We start from the raw sequence: 17,960 nt of genomic DNA, 5'->3' as shown, positions 1-17,960 counted from the left end.
AAAAATCTCCTTTACTCAAAACCTACTCATTTATATATTAAGCTTATCTAAAAAATACCTGCACAGAAACATATAGAATAATTGATCAAATATCTGAGTATGGTGGCCTAGTCAAATTGTCATAAAATTAATCATTACACCCGTAACTCCCCCATTTTAATACATGAGGACATTGAGACTCTGAGAAAATAATTCAATTATTTCAGTTAAAATGACCTACATAGCTGGGATGAGAGTCTATGTCTGTGAATCTAAAGCTCTTGGTTGTTTCCTCTATATAACACAGTCACCCACCGCCAAGGGCCTTTTTCCAAGTTAGCTTTCACTTATTTTGTTTCTTCTAAAATTAATCTTGATTTTATTATTCCCTGTAAGCAATGATACTCGACCTTCTTTAAAACTAACATCAACTGGGGGCGCCTGGGTGGCTTAGTGGGTAAAAGCCTATGCCTTCAGCTTGGGTCATAAAATCTTTTTTTTTTTTTAAAGATTTTATTTATTTCTTTGATAGACAGAGATCACAAGTAGGCAGAGAAGCAGGCAGAGAGAGAGAGGAGGAAGCAGGCTCCTTGCTAAGCAGAGAGCCCGATTCAGGGCTTGATCCCAGGACCCTGAGATCATGACCGGAGCCGAAGGCAGAGACTCAACCCACTGAGCCACCCAGGCACCCCTTAGAGAGACATTTAAAAGGAGCAGAATTGGGGCACCTGGGTGGTTCAGTCATTGGGCAGCTGCCTTTGGTTCAAGTCATGATCCCAGGGTCCTGAGACAGGGCCCCGCATCGGGCTCCCTGCTCCCTGCTCAACAGGATGCCTGCTTTCTCCCTCTCCCACTCCCTCTGCTTGTGTTCCCTCTCTCGCTATGTTTCTTCCTGTCAAATAAATAAATAAAATCTTTGCAAAAATAAAAAAGTGGGGGCAGAATTTCCTAGAGCTCTAAATATCAGTACTGATGGGTTTTGTTTGTTTTAAATATTTTATTTATTTAATAAATAAGAGAGAGCCAGAGAGAGCACAAGCTGGGTGAGAGACAAAGGGAGAGGCAGACTTCCCCACTGAGCAGGGAACCAGATGTGGGGTGTGAGGCTCGATCCCAGGACCATGGAATCATGACCTGAGCCAAAGGCAAACGCTTAACCAACTGAGCCACCCAGGATCCCCAGTACTGATGGTTTTAATTTTGTTCATTTTGAATCATTTATTCACGATTCAAAATTAAAGAGATAATAGGGTTATAGAGTGAAAATCATTTGTATCCCTATCACCTGCCCCTAATTTTTTTTGTTAGAGACAACCAATCACATACATTCTTTGTATACTCTGCCCAAAATAATCTATGCAACTATTTGAATTACAGATTTCTTTTCTCTCCTTTCCTTCCCTTCTTTCTTTTTTTAAAATGTATGCTGTTTTGCACCTTTTTTTACTTTAAAATATATCTTAGAGATCGTTCCACATCAAGTGCTCACAGTGTTTGAAAGTGTCAGAAATATTTAACCATATAATATGCAAATAATAATAGGAAAATAATAATATTTAGCCCCAAGTCTTCATCACTAATCCCAAGTATTTTCCAAATTCCTATGGACAGTGCTGACATTGCTAATCATCTCTATTACATGGTAGTTTACCTGCTTCCTAAACGTTGCTCTGGTTTCTTAGCCAAGAAGAGTCTGCAAATATCTTTTGCTTCCTCTGTGAAGTTATCGTGTTGGAATCTGACCTCTTCTTTCAGGGTTCTTTGCTTTAAATCCTCTTTACTGACTTTTTCCTTGTAATCTTTGAATGGTGTTCGTCCAGCAACCATTTCATAAATACTGCATCCCATTGCAAACCAGTCCACAGGATAAGAATAACTCACTTTTTCCATTAGGATCTCAGGAGCCATATAACCATTGGTTCCAGCCTGTAGGCCCCCAAACAAGAAAGAAAACAGAACAAAAACACTAATGTGAGTTTAACAGATGCTGCTGATTGCCTATCCAATACCCATTCTCCTTTTCTTTCTTTGTTAAGGGAATCGTAAGTATTTGGGGTGGCAGTGTGTCTAATCTGTTCTAGTTTCTGCTTTCCTAGCATCCTCTGGGGGAGCTGGGGTAGGCCATGTCATCCATTCTTGTCAACAAGCCATAAAGATGATTTAGCTGGGGTGCATTATAAAAGGGACAGATGAGGGGTGCCTGGGTGGTTCAGACAATTAACTCTTGATCTCAGGAGAGGTCTTCTCAGGGTTGTGAGTCCATGCTAGGCATGAGCCTACTAAATAAATAAACAAGTAAACAAAATAAAAGGGACAGATGAGGCTGCCCTTGAAACGGGGAAGTTACTTAACCCCTTGCTTCATCATTAAGGTAAAAGGTTCAAGGGGATGTCTCTATGATTCCCCTAAACTCTGCCTCTGTATTTTATCCACAGACAACAGAAAGTTAGATGCATGGTTTTTTAAAGATTAATACTGAATTAACATTCAGTTAATACTGAATGTTCATATATATATATATATATATTTAAGATTTAATTAATTAATTTATTTGACACACAGAGATCACAAGTAGGCAGAGAGGCAGGCAGAGAGAGAGGAGGAAGCAGGCTCCCTGCTGAGCAGAGAGCCCTATGTGGGGCTCGATCCCAGGACCCTGGAATCATGACCTTGAGCTGAAGACAGAGACTTGAACCCACTGAGCCACCCAGGTGCCCCTAGAGTCTATTGTTAATACCAACTTTTTATATATAATGGATTTAACACACTGATTACAAACATACATTCCAGGACTTCAAAAAAAGGTTGGAAAGTGTTTTCAGTTCTTTATCAGATGATTTTTTTTCTAATTGCTTAAGTATATGTTTTTATATGCACTATATATATAAAATGCCCTAGGAATATTAAATTTCATGGATAATTTCTACATGGGTAACAACAATGAAAAGCATATATGACCCAAGCACAAACGAGAAGTAATTGGCCTGCTCTGGAAGTGACTGGGTCTGACAGGCCAGGCATGAGTCAGCATGGCACTGCTGTTTTCATAGAGGCTGATATATAATTTGGGTGACCATATGTTCCGGTTTGCCTGGGACAGTCCCAGTTTACATCTGTTGTCCTGGCATCCTGTCTCGTTTTGCATTTGTCCAGACAGAAGTGTCCTGTAGGCTCCCGAGACCCAGGATACTCAACTTGTATCCAAACTAGAAAATCACTGTATGGCCTCACATGGTGCATGCCCAACAAAACATTTGTCAAATAAACAACAGTGAAGATGGTAACTAGATGTTTTCCACTCACTATCCAACCAATATTTATTGAGCCATGCTCTTACAGTGAGTTCTAGGGATACCAAGACACATGTACCTGACCGTTGCCCTTCTGGTTTTACAGGCTGGTGGAGACAGGTCAAAAGGTTAATTCAATAGAGTATGGTAAATGCCATAATGGGAGTATAAAACAAGCAGAGGGAGGCCAGAGGGGGTGTGTGTGTGTGTGTGTGTGTGTGTGCGTGCGCGGATACTTCACTGAAGAGTGACAGCTGAGCTGAACCATGAGGGAGACTCTGTCCCCCAGAGAAGGCTAGGCAGCTAATAAGCACCTGTAAGAGATGGAGCCAGAAATAACGTGGGTGTTCAGGGAGCTCTAAGGAATTTGGAGTTTCTGGAACACAAGATCTGTGGGATGCAATGGAGGAAGAGATGTGGATGAGACTGAGAAACACTGTATGCCAAAGTAGCAAAAATCCATTCCCAGTCTCCCTTTTCCCTCTACCAGAGAGGTCGGAAGGCTGGGCACTCCGTCTCTCAGCTTCCTTTGTACCTAAGGGTGATACGAGCTTTATTTGAGAGGTGTGCAAAGCAAAGGTGCTGAGGGGTGGGGAAGAAGGGGAGTAAGCCTACATAGAAATACATAAAAGATACAAGAGAGATTAATGGATCAATAGAGGGATGGATAGATGGAGAAACATGTGATAAAGTGAATCTAATAAAATATTAATTATTTACAATGGAATACTGTTTGGCTATAAAAAGGAATGAAGTCCTGATGCGTGCTACAACATGAATGAACCCTGAAAACCTAATTCTAAGTGAAAGAAGCCAAACACAAAAGGCCACATATTGTGTTTCCATTTATATTTAACGTCCAAAATAGGCAATTCCATAGAGCCAGAGAGTAGATTAATGGTTGCTTAGGGTTGGGACAGGGGGACTGGGAGTGACTGTTAAAGGGTAGAGGGTTTCTTTTTGGGGTGAAGAAAAGGTTCTAAAATTGTGATAATGTTTGCTTTGCTCTATGAATATACTAACACCCATTGAATTGTATACTTTAAATGGGTCAATTTTATGTTATTTAAATTATATCTCAATAAAGCTTTTTAAAATATTCACGGTAAACAGGTAGGTAATGGGTATACAGGTGCTTGCTGTGAAGTTCTTTCAACTCTCTTATATGTTTGAAAGTCTCCATAATAGAATGCAGAGGGAAGGGGGTGCCTGGGTGCCTCATTCTGTTAAACATCTTCCTTTGGTTCAGGTCATGATCCCAGGGTCCTGGGATCCAGCCCTGCCTTGTGGTCTCCCTACTCTGTGGGGAGTCTGCTTTTCACTCCCCCTCTGCCCCCTTCCCCCACTCATGCTCTCCTGCGCTCTCTCTCAAATAAATACATAAAATCTTTAAAAAATCTTAAAAAAAAAAAAAAAAGAATGCAGAGGGAAAGAGGAGTGAGGGAGGGGGATGCAATGCCAAGCATTACCAGGAAGCTGCTGGTCCATCAGACACAAGAGAATCTTCTAGAACGGTCATAAAGAGGAGCTGCAAGGGAGAGTGAAGAAGGGGGAAATCCATCGGCCCAGCTCCCTCCCATCTCCTATTTCCATTTGTCAAGGATTACAAAGCTAACTTGTCTGTATTTCCAGGTATCGTCCAGACCCTCAGCGCTTGCTAGAAACCAGGACTCACGTTGCACAGTATGATATTTCCTCCAATTCTAAAAGAGGAGGCATAATTCGACCTATAAGAGAAGCCAACAGGGTGCTCTCTAGGAGAGGAAGAAGAGGCAGAGAGGGACTGTCAGAGGTGTGTGATGTTTGTGGCTCAGTACACCTCTGATGAAATTTCTCAATGATGTACTTTGGTGTGGGTTTTTTTTCACTTCTGATGCTGGCTACTGGCTGGCCACTCAATCCAGGATCTAACGGCTGTCAGAATCGAGAAACTTTCCCAAATTGTTTCTTTGATCCTTTTCCCCCTTCCATTTTCTTTCCTTTCTGTTTTTGGAAATCCTGAACATATCTCCTGTGCTTCTTATCTTTTGCCTCTATTTTTCATCTCTTTGTCTTTTTCTAGGATTTCCTCCCCTGACCCCAGGAGACTTCCTCTATTTTTTCCCCAACTCTTCTATTTTTTTAAAAGTATTTTATTATGGGAAATTTCAAACATATACAAAAGAGAGACTAGAATAATAAACCCAGTATATGCTACACTCAGCTCCATCAATTATTAACAAATGGTCAGTCTTGTTTCATCTGTGTCCCCTACCGACTCCCACTGGTCCAGACTTTCCTACATCATATCATTTGTAGTTCACTATGAGTCTCTAAAAGATAAGGACACTTAAAAGCAAACAAACAAAACCAAAGCACTAATTCTTTAACGTTATCAAATATCTGGACATGTTCACACTTCTCCAGTTGTCCTATAAAATTGTCCTCTAAATAGTTTGCTTAAATTTGGATCTAAATAAGGTTTACACAGTTTCATAGTATGTCTTTTAAATCTCTGTGAATATATAAGTTCCTCATCTGTCTGCCTCCCCAGTCCCCTAGAAGATTTTATTGGAAAAGTTGGTTAAATTCTAGAGTGCCCCAGGTCAGATTTTGTTGACTGCATCCCTGTGGTGTCATTTAACATTTTCCTCTATTCCTTGTATTTCCTGTGACTTAGTGACTTACTGAAATTTCACTTCTGTAAATGTTTTTTATTAAAATATAATTAACATAGAATAATGTGTACAGGTTGTAGATGTTCAGTTCAATACATTTTGATAATTGAATATACCCATATAAATACCACCCAAACAAGATACAGAATATTTCATGCACCCAGAAAGTTCCCTTGTGTCTCTTTCTAGTCCATTCTCCTCCCCACTTCCTAGGCAACCACTTTCTCATTTCTCTCACTGTAGGTTAGTTTTTTCTGTTCTTGGATTTCATGTAAATGGAATTTATGGTAGATACTCTTTTGTGTCTGATTTCTTTTTTTTAACACAATGTTTTTGAGATTTATTCACATGCTTCTGCAAATTTATTTGTGAATTTTTTATTTCCAAGCATCCTTTTCTTCTCTTAATGTTCCCTGTTTTCTAGTATCTATTTTTTTTTAAGATTTTTATTTATTTATTTGAGAGAAAGAGACAGAATGAGGAGAGAGAGCATGAGAAGGAGGAGGGTCAGAGGGAGAAGAAGACTCCCCACTGAGCAGGAAGCCTGATGCAGGATTCCATCTTAGGACTCCAGGATCATGACCTGAGCTGAAGGCAGTCGCTTAACCAACTGAGCCATCCAGGAGGCACCCCCCCACCCCCAGTATCTTTTCTTGCTTCATGGATGCAGTATCTCCTCTTAAATCTCATAAGATATTAATTATACATTTTTTTAAAAAATGTTCCCTTCTACTCACTGCATTGTTCCTACTTTTTGTAAGCTTCTTTCTTCTCTTTGTTTTTGCATAGTCTTTCACTTTGGAGGGTTCCTTCAAATAACAATTAATCTTTCACTACTCACATTTAAGAAAGTAACACCAAAAAGCTGACAAGAAGCTTCTCAACTAACGGGCTTCACTGTAGGGTGATCTTGCCAAGCCATTTCAGTGGGGGCCCCACCTGTGACTATCCACAGACCTTTTATGTTAGGATACTCCATTTTCCAGAGAGAGAGAGAGAGAGATGCTCCAATACCCCACTTGAGAGGGGTTGGCCTGCTCGGTCTCATTCTAGGAGCTAAGATGGGGAGGGGACTGAAGTCTCCCCACCGTACATAATATTTCACGTTCTACAACCCTTAGCTGGACAATATGTTCCTGGGTCCAGCTTCTCTCTTGTTCAATCTCTTCCACTGCGGGAGGAGAAGCAGTGGTAATTGGTAAATCCTACTTAGCAACACTGATTGTGAGCTTGCTCTGTGTGTGGAAACCCTGCATTGAGCAGATTTCAGAGGCGATTGACTTCAGTGGTTAAAATAGTTAATTGGGACACCAGTTAAACATCAGTTGCTCAGTAGAAGGTATAGGGTGAGCGTGGAGAATATGACTTGTCCTTAACAAAGGATGTGAGACACAGGCTAGGGGAAAGATTGCAAATAATAATGTAAAATACTTATTCAGTGCTTATCACATGCTAAATATTTTCTTAATGGCTTTATGTAAATATCTTTTTTCATCTTTATGATAACTATGAGATAGAAACTATTTTATCTCCCATTTTATAGATTAGAAAACTGAACTACAGAGGGTTTAAATCTTGCCCAAGGTTACCCAAACAAAACTTGTACACAGCTCTGTACTTTAAACCACTACATTATACCGCCTCTACAGAAATAGGTGATGTGGCTTTTTCTTACCCTTCCAAGTTCCCTCCACTATTTCTTTTCTCTCTTTAGGGTCCTCTCCTTCGAGCTCCCAATCTACCAGGGACCAAGACCTCATCTTGGTCCATTCCTTCTTAAGCTGCTTCTCTTCCCCTTTCCCCAGCATCATTTGCCTGTATCTCTGCTAATCCGGCTGGCTGGGCTACTCCACACTACAGAGGTTGCTAGAAGGAGGGAACCAGATCCCGAGCCATACTCCAGGACCACGCTGCTCCCTCCCCAGAGAAATAAGCGAAGAATCAGCCTGCCATCTTTACAGCACTACAGCCTCTTGGTGTAATGGAAGGAGCACAAGACAGCACGCAGGGTAGCTTTAGATCCATTCCAAATAATTTTGAGGACTAAATTGACCTCTTGCCCCTAAAGACAGAAAATGTCAGTGATGGAATTTTGAAGGGCACCACCTCCTTAAGGAGTGGAGGTATTTCACAGAGAAGAATGGAATTAGAGGAGCACGCCAGATTCTAAGTACCCAAATTCCATTGCAGCCTCCAGCTGAAAAAATTAATTGCCTGCCCTTTATGCCATTTGTCTTCTGCATGTGAACTGCCTCCTCAGAGTGGGGTGGGAGGAGAGAACGGGCCAAGCAGCATGGGGCAGGGGCCGACCACGCTGACCTCTCACAGCTCAGTTTAACTCCTGCAGTTACAAAGGGCCTCCACACATCCGTCTCTGTGTCATCGAAATAGTCACTTTCAGCCCTTGTGGCCAGAACTGCCATTGCCAGAGCTAGAGGGATCACCCAACTGTCAGCAGCAACAAAACTCCTGGGGGACGTTTCTGTATATGTTTTTTGGTTTTGTTTCCTTCATTTTGTTTTGCTTTTGCCTTTTGATGGACCCACATGGTCAATACTTTGTCGGGCAAAACAAGGTATACCCAGCATTGCAGGGCATCAAGCATCAGACCTCACAGGGTTTAGGAAGCCAGTAATAACACCTCCTTCCATATTTCCCCCCAGGGGGCAGCAAGAAGTCCATCTACTATAGTCGCCGCATGTGGATTGTTCAGGCCCATCAGGACAACCGGACACCTACAGGTGTTGAAACTCTAAGGAGGGTGAGCACCCTAGGGTGGGATCAGGATCAGAGCCAGCCTGTCTGGGCCGGTGCAAACACCCCTTATAATTGCTCTTGCTCTTGGATGCTGGCTTCCACGGACCCTGCAGCTATTGTCACTCTTACCCCTAGGCCTACGGGAGCCAAGTGGCAAGGCCAGGCTGGGCGGATTCTGCCTTTTGAACAGTCCCAGTGTGACTCTGGGAAGCAATGGACTGTGACGTTGGCAGTGCCAAGAACAGCGAGGGGCCTTTCCATGGGACTGAGAGGCCACAATTCACCTCTTAAGAATTTTATATATCCATGAAAAAGTGTGTGTGTGAATGCATTCATGTGTATGTTGCAGGTCCTTCAAGGTCAAGGTCACCAGTAAGCCTCCAGCTCCCACTGAATCTGAAAAGGTGGCACGCTTAATCATTAGAAGAAATGCCAACATCGTGCTCCTGGTGTGTCCAGGCTGAGCTGGATTTGATGACTGAGTGGGGAGAAAGATGCAGAAAAGGAAGCTCTCTGTGTTTGTCCGTGTGGCCCAGCAAACTGGCCAGAGGAGCAGGAGACTGCCCGCGGATGCCTCTTCCCCCAGCTCATCACAAACCAGATCCACTGGACAGTACAATCCAAACAGAAGAGGGAATCAGAATGTACATCTTTTGTTTGCCGTGGCAGGAGAACTGTTGAGCAGAGGAAAAAAACAAGCTGAGCTTAGCGCTATCAGCTGTTTCCTGGGGCTCACTCCTTCCTTCCTCCGAGGGGGGCCTGGCCGCTTTGTTCTTGTTCCCAGCTGCTCCTCTGCGCCTTTAAGCGGTGGCCTTTGCAGACCTCAGAGGAATGTGGCCTGAGACCCCAGGGGATTTAGCTCCGAGGCTCCACCTGCGTGCTCAGCCCCAGGCTGCAGCGTCCAGCCTCCAGAGAGCCTGCTTTTTGCTCCTTGTCTGCTTTCTGCCAGCCACTTCCTAGGTGCAGTGGTAGCCTTGCCCCACGTAGCTTCCTGCCCTTTCTGACACCCCTGGGAGGACATCCATTTCAGAGAGACCCTGCAGGGGATCCAAAAGAGAGATTTCTGCAATCCGGCTTTCCACAGCCACACAGCCTGGTGTTATTCTGCTGTGGCTCAGATCCCAGCTCTACCAATTACTAGCTGGTCACCCCCAGCCAGTTACTCAACCTCTCTGAGCCTCACAGCTCTGACTTCATAGGGCCATAATAAGGATTAAAGCAATAAAACATACTGCATACCTCCCAAGAGCCTGGTACACAGCCCACCCTCAACAGGCATTAGAGACATGGTCACCAAGCCTAGGTTCCAGGAAGGACAGCTACACAAGAAAACCTCCAAAGCCTCTAAGAGTCCATCAGACTGAAAGGCAGGGCCTGGCACATAGGCAGAGATCAATAGTTGTGATTCTTCCACTGGTGTGTGGTCTTATGTTCCCTGGAGGCATATTTTCATGGTGTCCCTAAGATGTGAGGAAGCAGGGCAACTGCGTGTGCTTGGCAGTCCAGAGGGGAGTGGCATGCTCCCAGCCCCCTGTACCCTGAAGTGCCCTGGGACCTGCTGGCTCCCTGTGAATCTCCCGAACAAAGCACAGGTGTAAAGGCCACCTGAGCATCTACAGTACCAAAAGGTGAGGGAGAAACAGTGCAACAAAAGGGCTTGTGACTGAGGGGTCTGGTCCTTGGCTTCCTGGAATATTCAGAACAATCCTTCCTTGAGTGCCTACCATAGGGCTGACCCTCTGCTAGGCCTTGATCTGCTCTGTTTCTTAATCTTCTCATCAAGCCTAAGGGGCAGACGGTATTAAACAGGCTCACTAAAGAGGCGTGAGTTTCCTGGGGTCAAGTGCAGGGCTAAGGCCAGACTAAGAGGCATGTCTGTATCAATTAAAGGAAGGCACTCTGCATGGCTTGGTGTGTAGATCAGGGGTTGGCCCTCAGTCCTCAGTGTCCCTATGGCCAGGTGTCCCATGGGAGGGGTAAGCCTGCGCATCTGTGCCCAGCAGCCCCAGGAAGTGGAAGAACCAGGACTGGTACACACACTTCTTCCCTCTGGTTTAGCGTGCCGACCATCTTTCATCAGATGCACTTGATCTGGGTGGACGCTCTGAGCTTCTAACATGTGTCCATGTCAACAATAACGATGCAACTTTTTGGTCCCTTATCATATTATCCTGCAGAAGAGTCCTAGAGACCTCCTGGCTCTCTCTCCTTGCTGCTATAATTCGTTGGACAGTGCAGCGCCAGGGACCCCCAGGTCCCAGGCCCTCTGCTTCACGCCCTCCTGTTTGCCTACTGTTCACTGTCATCCAACTCCCTCCTCCTGAGTGTCCTTCTAAGGCTGCCCAAAAGCCTTCAGTGGCTCCCCAACACCCCAGGTGCTGAATTTGAATGCCCTTGTCAGACTTCTCTAGCCTCCTAGGGACATCTGCTAGGCTCTCCAGCTGTCTCCTTTGTCACCCCAGTCCCACCCTGTGACTCCACATTCTCAGCAGCAGCAGAGTCACTTGGTTCTGTGCCTGAGCTCCAGGCCTCTCGTTCCAGGCTTTTAGCTGGGCTGAGTTTTTCAGCTGTGACAGGATGGACATTGTGGGCTGGATTGTTCCTTGTGGTGGCAGCTGTACTGGGCACTGTAAGATGTTGGCGGCAGCCCTGGCCTCTACCCACTGGATGCCAGTAGCATTTCTCCCATCAGGACAACCAAAACATCTGCAGAGATTGCCAGAAGTCCCTGGTGGCCAGAACTGCCTTTGGTTGAGGACCACGACCTACGCTGGCCCCTCTGCCTACCTGACTTCCTCCTTACCTGCCTAGCTTCTGTCCGCCTTGTACATCTCAACTTGGTTGTCATTTCCTCCAGGAAGTTTTTCCTGACCCCATGATCCTATGTCAGGCTGGGTGCCCCTGCTGTGCTCCCAAGGTGGACAGCTTTGGTCACATGTATTTTCACTGCCCTTTCACTTGTCAGTCTCTTCCCCGTCCTGGGGACAAGCACTTCTGAAGGCAAGCACTTGTGCACCTAGTTCCCTGTACTTGGGACCCAAGTCCGTACCTGTGACCCCTAATACATTACCCCTGATGCCCCTCTTTCCCTTGCACCTCTCTCACTCCCTTACCCACCACTGAGGCCTATCCATGCTGAGATCTTTTCCCAGTTTGTCCATTGTGCTCTGTCTCCACCACCTCCTCTGTGGTCTCAGCTGCTGCCTTCTCTCACCTGGATTACAAACGACTGTAATCCACTTGAGATCCCCTCTGATCTCTCACTTCAGACACATTTTTTTTCAGAACAGAGTTCTAAGCACTTTGCCCCCTTGGCGAAATCCTTTCCAAGACTCTCTGATGCTCAAGGGGTGCCTGGGTGGCTCAGTGGGTTAAAGCCTCTGTCTTAGGCTCAGGTCATGATCCCAGTATCCTGGGATCAAGCCCCCCATCGGGCTCTCTGCTCAACAGGGAGCCTGCTTCCTCCCCCTCTCTCTGCCTGCCTCTGTACTTGTGATCTCTGTCAAATAAATAAGTAAAATCTTAAAAAAAAAAAAAAAAAAAAAAAGACTTTCTGATGCTCTTAAGCAAAAAACTAAAGTTCTTAACATGGCCTGTAATGCCAGGTTTGGGGTGGCCCCTGCCACCTCTCCAGCTTCATTGGATCCATTTTTCCTTTTGCTTTGTGCTTTCCTTTCTTGGCTTCCCTTCATTTCCCCTAAAAGCAACAGGTACTCTGTACTGGCTCTCCCACCTGCAGTGGAGACTGAGGTGCTCCACCCAGATCCCCTCTGTGGATGTGGCCTACATCACTATCAGACCAGCCTCTGTGCAGCTGCACAGTGTCCTGTGCTCGGTAGCAGCCCTATGGGGCATTCAATGCTATGTGGAGGCAATCTTGACACATTTTTGAATTTGGATCTTGTCAGTTAAGTCCAGTGAGATCCTGGAGCATGCCCTTGGGGCGTGGGGCCTGGCTTACACACAGTCCTATCTCCCACCACATTTCTGCCTCCTAGCCATGGGCTCCTGGCTTTCTCCTCCACTGTTTCTGCTCAGCAACTGTTATGACCCTCTGCCCCCCACCCCCGGGGACCTGGACTCAGGTGCAGGGTTGGTCTCAGGGTTGGGGTCAACACCTCCTTCCTTGGGCCCACCTGTTGGGTGGGGCCCAGATGCCAATGAGGGTCTTCCCCTGCTCCTATCTCTCTAAGCCTAAGGGCATGTGATATTGAATATCAAAAACCATCAGACTTTCAACAAGATTAAGCATGAAAGCAATGAGAGACAGTGGCTGGGACTATGTTTATTTATCTTGTGCCTATGTGTGGGAGACTGGCCTTGTGACATTAGTCACATAGCCCCCTATGTAGGTGGGGGTGCTCCTTTTTGAAGTCTTAACTCTTGTCAGAAGTTCAACTGGACTTGTGGTTGGTTTTCATATCAGCCCAGCCTGAGGAAGATATGCTAATGTCATCACATGTACTCATTCTGAGATCTACTGAGAGAAAGGCCTTTTATAGCATTAAAAACCATAGGCCATGTCCTACTTTCTGTGTGAATTTAACAGGGTAGAGTCAAAACTGTAAGTGCCCTTGAATCTGATGTACCTGCGTTTGTTATCACATATTAGCACTGTGACTTTGAGTGGGTAACTTAATCTCTCTGAGTCTCAATTTCCCCATGGAGCTAATAATATTCCTACCTCATAGAATCCTCTTATAAAGGATCTAGATCTCATCATCTCTTGGTAAGGGGTTAGGAAACTTTCAAACTTCTCAAGCCATGGAGGTAACAGCAGTTATTAGGCATATCTACTCTTTTTTGCCTAGCTGACATCCCTTTCTCATTCTTTTCCATCCTGATTTTCCTTTGGAGAACACATTCTTTTGCTGTCAGTCCCTGAGATGTAGATGGGACAGACCTTCTCCCTGGCTCCTGGGAACATCAGTGATCTCATCCTGGCCAGTGGAACTGGTTGTGGTTGGGCATGTGACTTGAGGTGTCCACCGAGTGTCTTCCCTGGGAAATGTGAAAGACCTGTTTGTAAGGAAGTGTTTTCTTTCCATGGGGCTTCTCAGTTGTAGCATATGTATAGAGACATTGGTGGCCTTTATGTGGGAATCACCTGAGTGAGAGTGAGGCTAACGTTGAGGACAGCAGAGCAGGGAAACAGAGGGAGAGATTCTCAGGGAATCCACAGCTCAGGCACCTAGATTAAGCCAAGCCATGAGCTTCTTAGGTATGAAAATAATTAATTTCATTTCTTAAGTAACTTCATTTTGTCCCATAAGAACCCTGATAGTCTAGCAAATCATAGTAACTTATTCCATATGTTAATCTTTTGAATTTACGAGTCTTTTCTTCCAAATAATTCAAAGACTATCTCATAGATACAAAAAACTTAGAGATGAAGGAGGCCTTCAGGCCTACCTAGAATGGCAGACAGTAAGTCTGTGACCCAGCTGGCATAGGGACCCAGGTTTTCCACCCCCCTAGCCAGCACGCTTAAGCATCCCTGCCTCTCCAGGTGTGTCTGCCTCCATCTTTCTCACACCTGAGCAGAACCACCTGAGTCTTTCTTCTCTGAGGTGCCTCCTCCTTCTGTCACCACATTCAAGGAGTGGTTTTGTGCTTTCCTCATTCCTTCCACTGAGGAAGATGTGTTTTAAGAGAAGGAAGTCCAGGTGTGGGTTGTTTTTTTTTTTCTTTTCTTTTTAGGTGTGGGTCTTGATGGAGCCTAGGCCAGGGGGCCTGAACTGTGGACATAGGACTGTTCAGAGCCCAAGGCCTTTCCTCAACCTCTACCACCTCATGTGTGGATCCTTCCAGTAGCTGCTTATGAGTCCCCCACTCCCAGCCTCTTTCTCCTTTATGTTATCTTACACAGTGTCCAAATCATCTTCCAAAACAATTATTCTGGCCATGCCACTTTCTTGTTGAAAAACTATCAATGACTCCTTATTGCCTATAGAGTGATGTCCAAAGTACTTCACCTAGTGTCCCCCAAAAGCCTGAAAGGGTCTGTGCCCCTCCAACACAACGAACTCCTACCTAGGGAAGAATTAGTCACTTGGAAGAATCAAGTCCATTCTGAGCTCTGTTGGAAAGGAAAACATTGTCCCTCTCACAATGTCCAGCATCTTGCTATCTTTTGATTAATTCTGATGCTATCATATAAAAATCATTCCCCCAGCTACCTTCCTTTATTAGTTCACAGTTCTGTAGGTCAAAATTTGGGCACAGCATGGCAAGGTTCTTTGGTTAGGATCTTACAAGACCCAAGTCAAGATACCTGCTGGGCTGCATTCTTACCTGGAGCTCAGGATTCTCTTCCAAATTCAGATGGCTATGGCACATGGAAAAGGCCAAAATGCCAGAGATATTGATCCTGTCATCCTGTAGCTGCTGAACTGATGCCAGCATCACTTACCTCCAGAGGACTTGTTACATAAGGAAAATAAACCCTTGTCTGGTTTAATCCACTGCTCTTCGAGTTTTCTATGATATGCAGCTGAAATCAATCCTTAACCAGCTCCCATGACTATACCATTCCTACCACTCATCCTATTTCTTTAACCTCTTCAAGGTTCTTCTTCCACACCCCTGCACATTGATATTCCCCAGCTTCCATTCCTGTCCTCCTCCCTCGTTGTTTCCCACATGACTCAGTGGTGCCTGAAGCTTCCCAAGTCACAGCGAATCCAAATCCCAATAACTAGCCCAGATACTCCTCCATAGCACCAGACCAACAGGTCTAAATGCCCAGGGAACATCTCTATGCGCCTGTCTCATATACATCGCAATCATCGCTGAATTTGCTAGCTTTTTCACAGTTCTGCTATTTCTTCCACTGGAGCGAGATTCCCTCTTTGTTCCTCACCTACATACCCAGCTAGTCTTGATGTCCTAGCCGGTCTCTTTCTAATGACACCAATCTCTTCCCACATCTTCAATCCTACTATTTTCTCTAGGCACTCACCATCTCTTCCTGGGCCTCTGCATTAGCCTCTTAACCAGGTCCTCTGCCTCCCATCTACAACCCAAACTGGTCTTTTAAAAATGTAAATCTGGGACACCTGGGTGGCTCAGTTGGTTGGACGACTGCCTTCGGCTCAGGTCATGATCCTGGAGTCCCGGAATTGAGTCCCACATCGGGCTCCCAGCTCCACGGGAAGTCTGCTTCTCTCTCTGACCTTCTCCTCGCTCATGCTCTCTCTCACTGTCTCTCTCTCAAATAAATAAATAAAATCTTAAAAGAAAAAATGCAAATCTATTCACATCACTCCCTTTCTTAAAAGCCTTCAGTGGCTCCTGGGCCCCCACACGAAAGCACTCCAATGACTTTTCGTGATCCAAGCCCTACACATCTTATCAGCGCCCCTTAGGTTACAGCCACATAAAATCACCTGCACTTTCCCGAATTTGCCATGATTTTTCTCACTTCCTTGCCTGGTTATCCTCTCTGCCTTATAATTTTTGGAAATTGTACGAAAACAAAGTGTCAAGTGAATATTTAAGAGCCTGACTTGGACCCTTGTCTTCCTGAGCTTTTTCCCACCTATGCGCACAGAAACTCCATGGTAAAGACCCGCCAGAATCCCAGAGAGTTTGCATTGTTCACTTAACAGAATTGCTTAATTAATCAAAGAATTCTTTGCATACCCCTTTGAACCAATTTGATCAAAATAAATATCAGTTGCCTGTGTCCTCTTCTATACATTCTCATTCAAAATTTTACCTTTATCCAAAGTAAAACATCCCATCCCTCTGCACTCAGTGGGAAAGGAGATGTTTACTTTAATGTGCTAAGTTAGGGGTTTCTTCTCTTCTTCTTTTTCTTCTCCTATTAAAGTTTACCTGCCAGGATCCTGGAATTCTAGGACCCGGCTCCTAAAATTTTTCCGAGGAAAAAAACCAAGGTTCTGCTGACTCAGGATCATGGCACCATGGCGGTGGTTATTAGTGGAACATACTAGACGCCTGATATGGATTCAGCTCTGTCCATCTCACTGTGAAAGCACAGACCCACAGACCATCTCCAACTCACAAAGAAGGCTCCCTGCACTTGCCAGGAGAAGACAGCAAAGTAGCCCCCAAATAGCTAGTTAAGCTAATCCTCTTACATCACTCCACTTGAGGCAAGATGACAACATAAGGGCTTTAGGAAGAAGGAAATTAGAAGAATTATGCCCAAGTCTCTATTTGCCTGAGGAGCAGATCAGCCCTCTCCCCTTCTCTCAGACTCTGTGCCCCACCCTTGGGATGGAGGAGAGCCACTCACCCTCTGTGTGACAGGCTTGCCATCCTGGATCTGCACAGCCAGCCCCAGGTCAGACAGCCTGCAGTTGCCAAGGTCGTCCAGAAGCACATTCTCTGGCTTCATGTCCCGGTAGACAATGCCGAGGGAGTGGAGATGCAGGATTCCACAGGTCATCTGGGCCGAGTAGAAGACCACCCTGCTCATGGCCAGGCCCCGTGTGCCAACATTGTAGATGTGGAACTTGAGGTCCCCCCCGTTCATCAGGCTCATGACCAGGCAGAGATGGGACTTGCTCTCAAAGGCATAGGCCAGAGAGACGATGAAAGGGCTGCTGACTTTTTCCAAGATTTCCTTTTCTAAAAGAGCCATTTTCTCACCACTTTTCTTCTTTAGCCGCTTCTTGTCCAGTTTCTTGCAAGCATACATCTTACCAGTGTTTTTCACCTGGACAGCACATACCTTAAGGGGAGAAAGAAAGGGACCAGATGAGGTAGAGGTAGGAAGCACTGGGAAGTAAAGGGAGCGAAGTTGATTTGGGGTGTGGAAGGGCAGAAATCAGGTGAGGTGAAAAGATGGCAGGCTTCTGAGAAAAGAGAAGCTGTACGTAATAGGGGTTCTTCAAAAGAGCTGAGACCCCCATGAGGTACCACTATACCTCCCACTAGGTGGGCCATAATGAAAAATAAGGGGAAACAGCAAGTGCCAGGAAGGGTGTGGAAAAACTGGAACCCTCATGCATCGCCGGTGGGAACCTAAAATGTGGACGATTTTAGTGGTTCCTCTGAAAGTTAAACATGAAATTGCCACATGACCCAGCAATTCCATTCCTGGGCATAGATACAAGAGCAATGAAGACAGGTCTTCAAATACACGTACATGAATGTTCGTAGCAGCGCTGTTCACAATAGCCAAAAGGTGGAAACAACCCAAGCGTCCATCAACAGATGAATGAATAAGTGAAACATAGTATATCCACACAACAGAATATTCAGCTATAAAAAGAAATGAAGTACTGATATACCTATGTCATGAATG

The 17,960-nt window shown here is 45.1% G+C and overlaps 1 protein-coding gene across 1 annotated transcript in view; it reads right to left on the bottom strand.

The window, feature by feature from the left end:
* GRK7 (G protein-coupled receptor kinase 7) overlaps positions 1 to 17,960 on the bottom strand; it is a 28,204-nt gene that overhangs the window by 6,915 nt on the left and 3,329 nt on the right. The window contains exons 2-3 of the mRNA XM_004754495.3: positions 16,947 to 17,384; positions 1,631 to 1,905 (exon numbers count right to left, since the gene is read on the bottom strand). Coding sequence (XP_004754552.1) covers positions 1,631 to 1,905; positions 16,947 to 17,384 — 713 coding nt within the window. The remainder of the gene's footprint in view (positions 1 to 1,630; positions 1,906 to 16,946; positions 17,385 to 17,960) is intronic.

The sequence above is a fragment of the Mustela putorius genome, unplaced genomic scaffold, assembly GCF_011764305.1.
Source record: "Mustela putorius furo isolate JIRA1106 unplaced genomic scaffold, ASM1176430v1.1 tig00003834_pilon_pilon_pilon, whole genome shotgun sequence".
Classification (NCBI taxonomy): domain Eukaryota; kingdom Metazoa; phylum Chordata; class Mammalia; order Carnivora; family Mustelidae; genus Mustela; species Mustela putorius.
The sequence above is the reverse complement of the archived record's forward strand: the minus strand, read 5'-3'. Positions and strand labels throughout refer to the sequence as shown.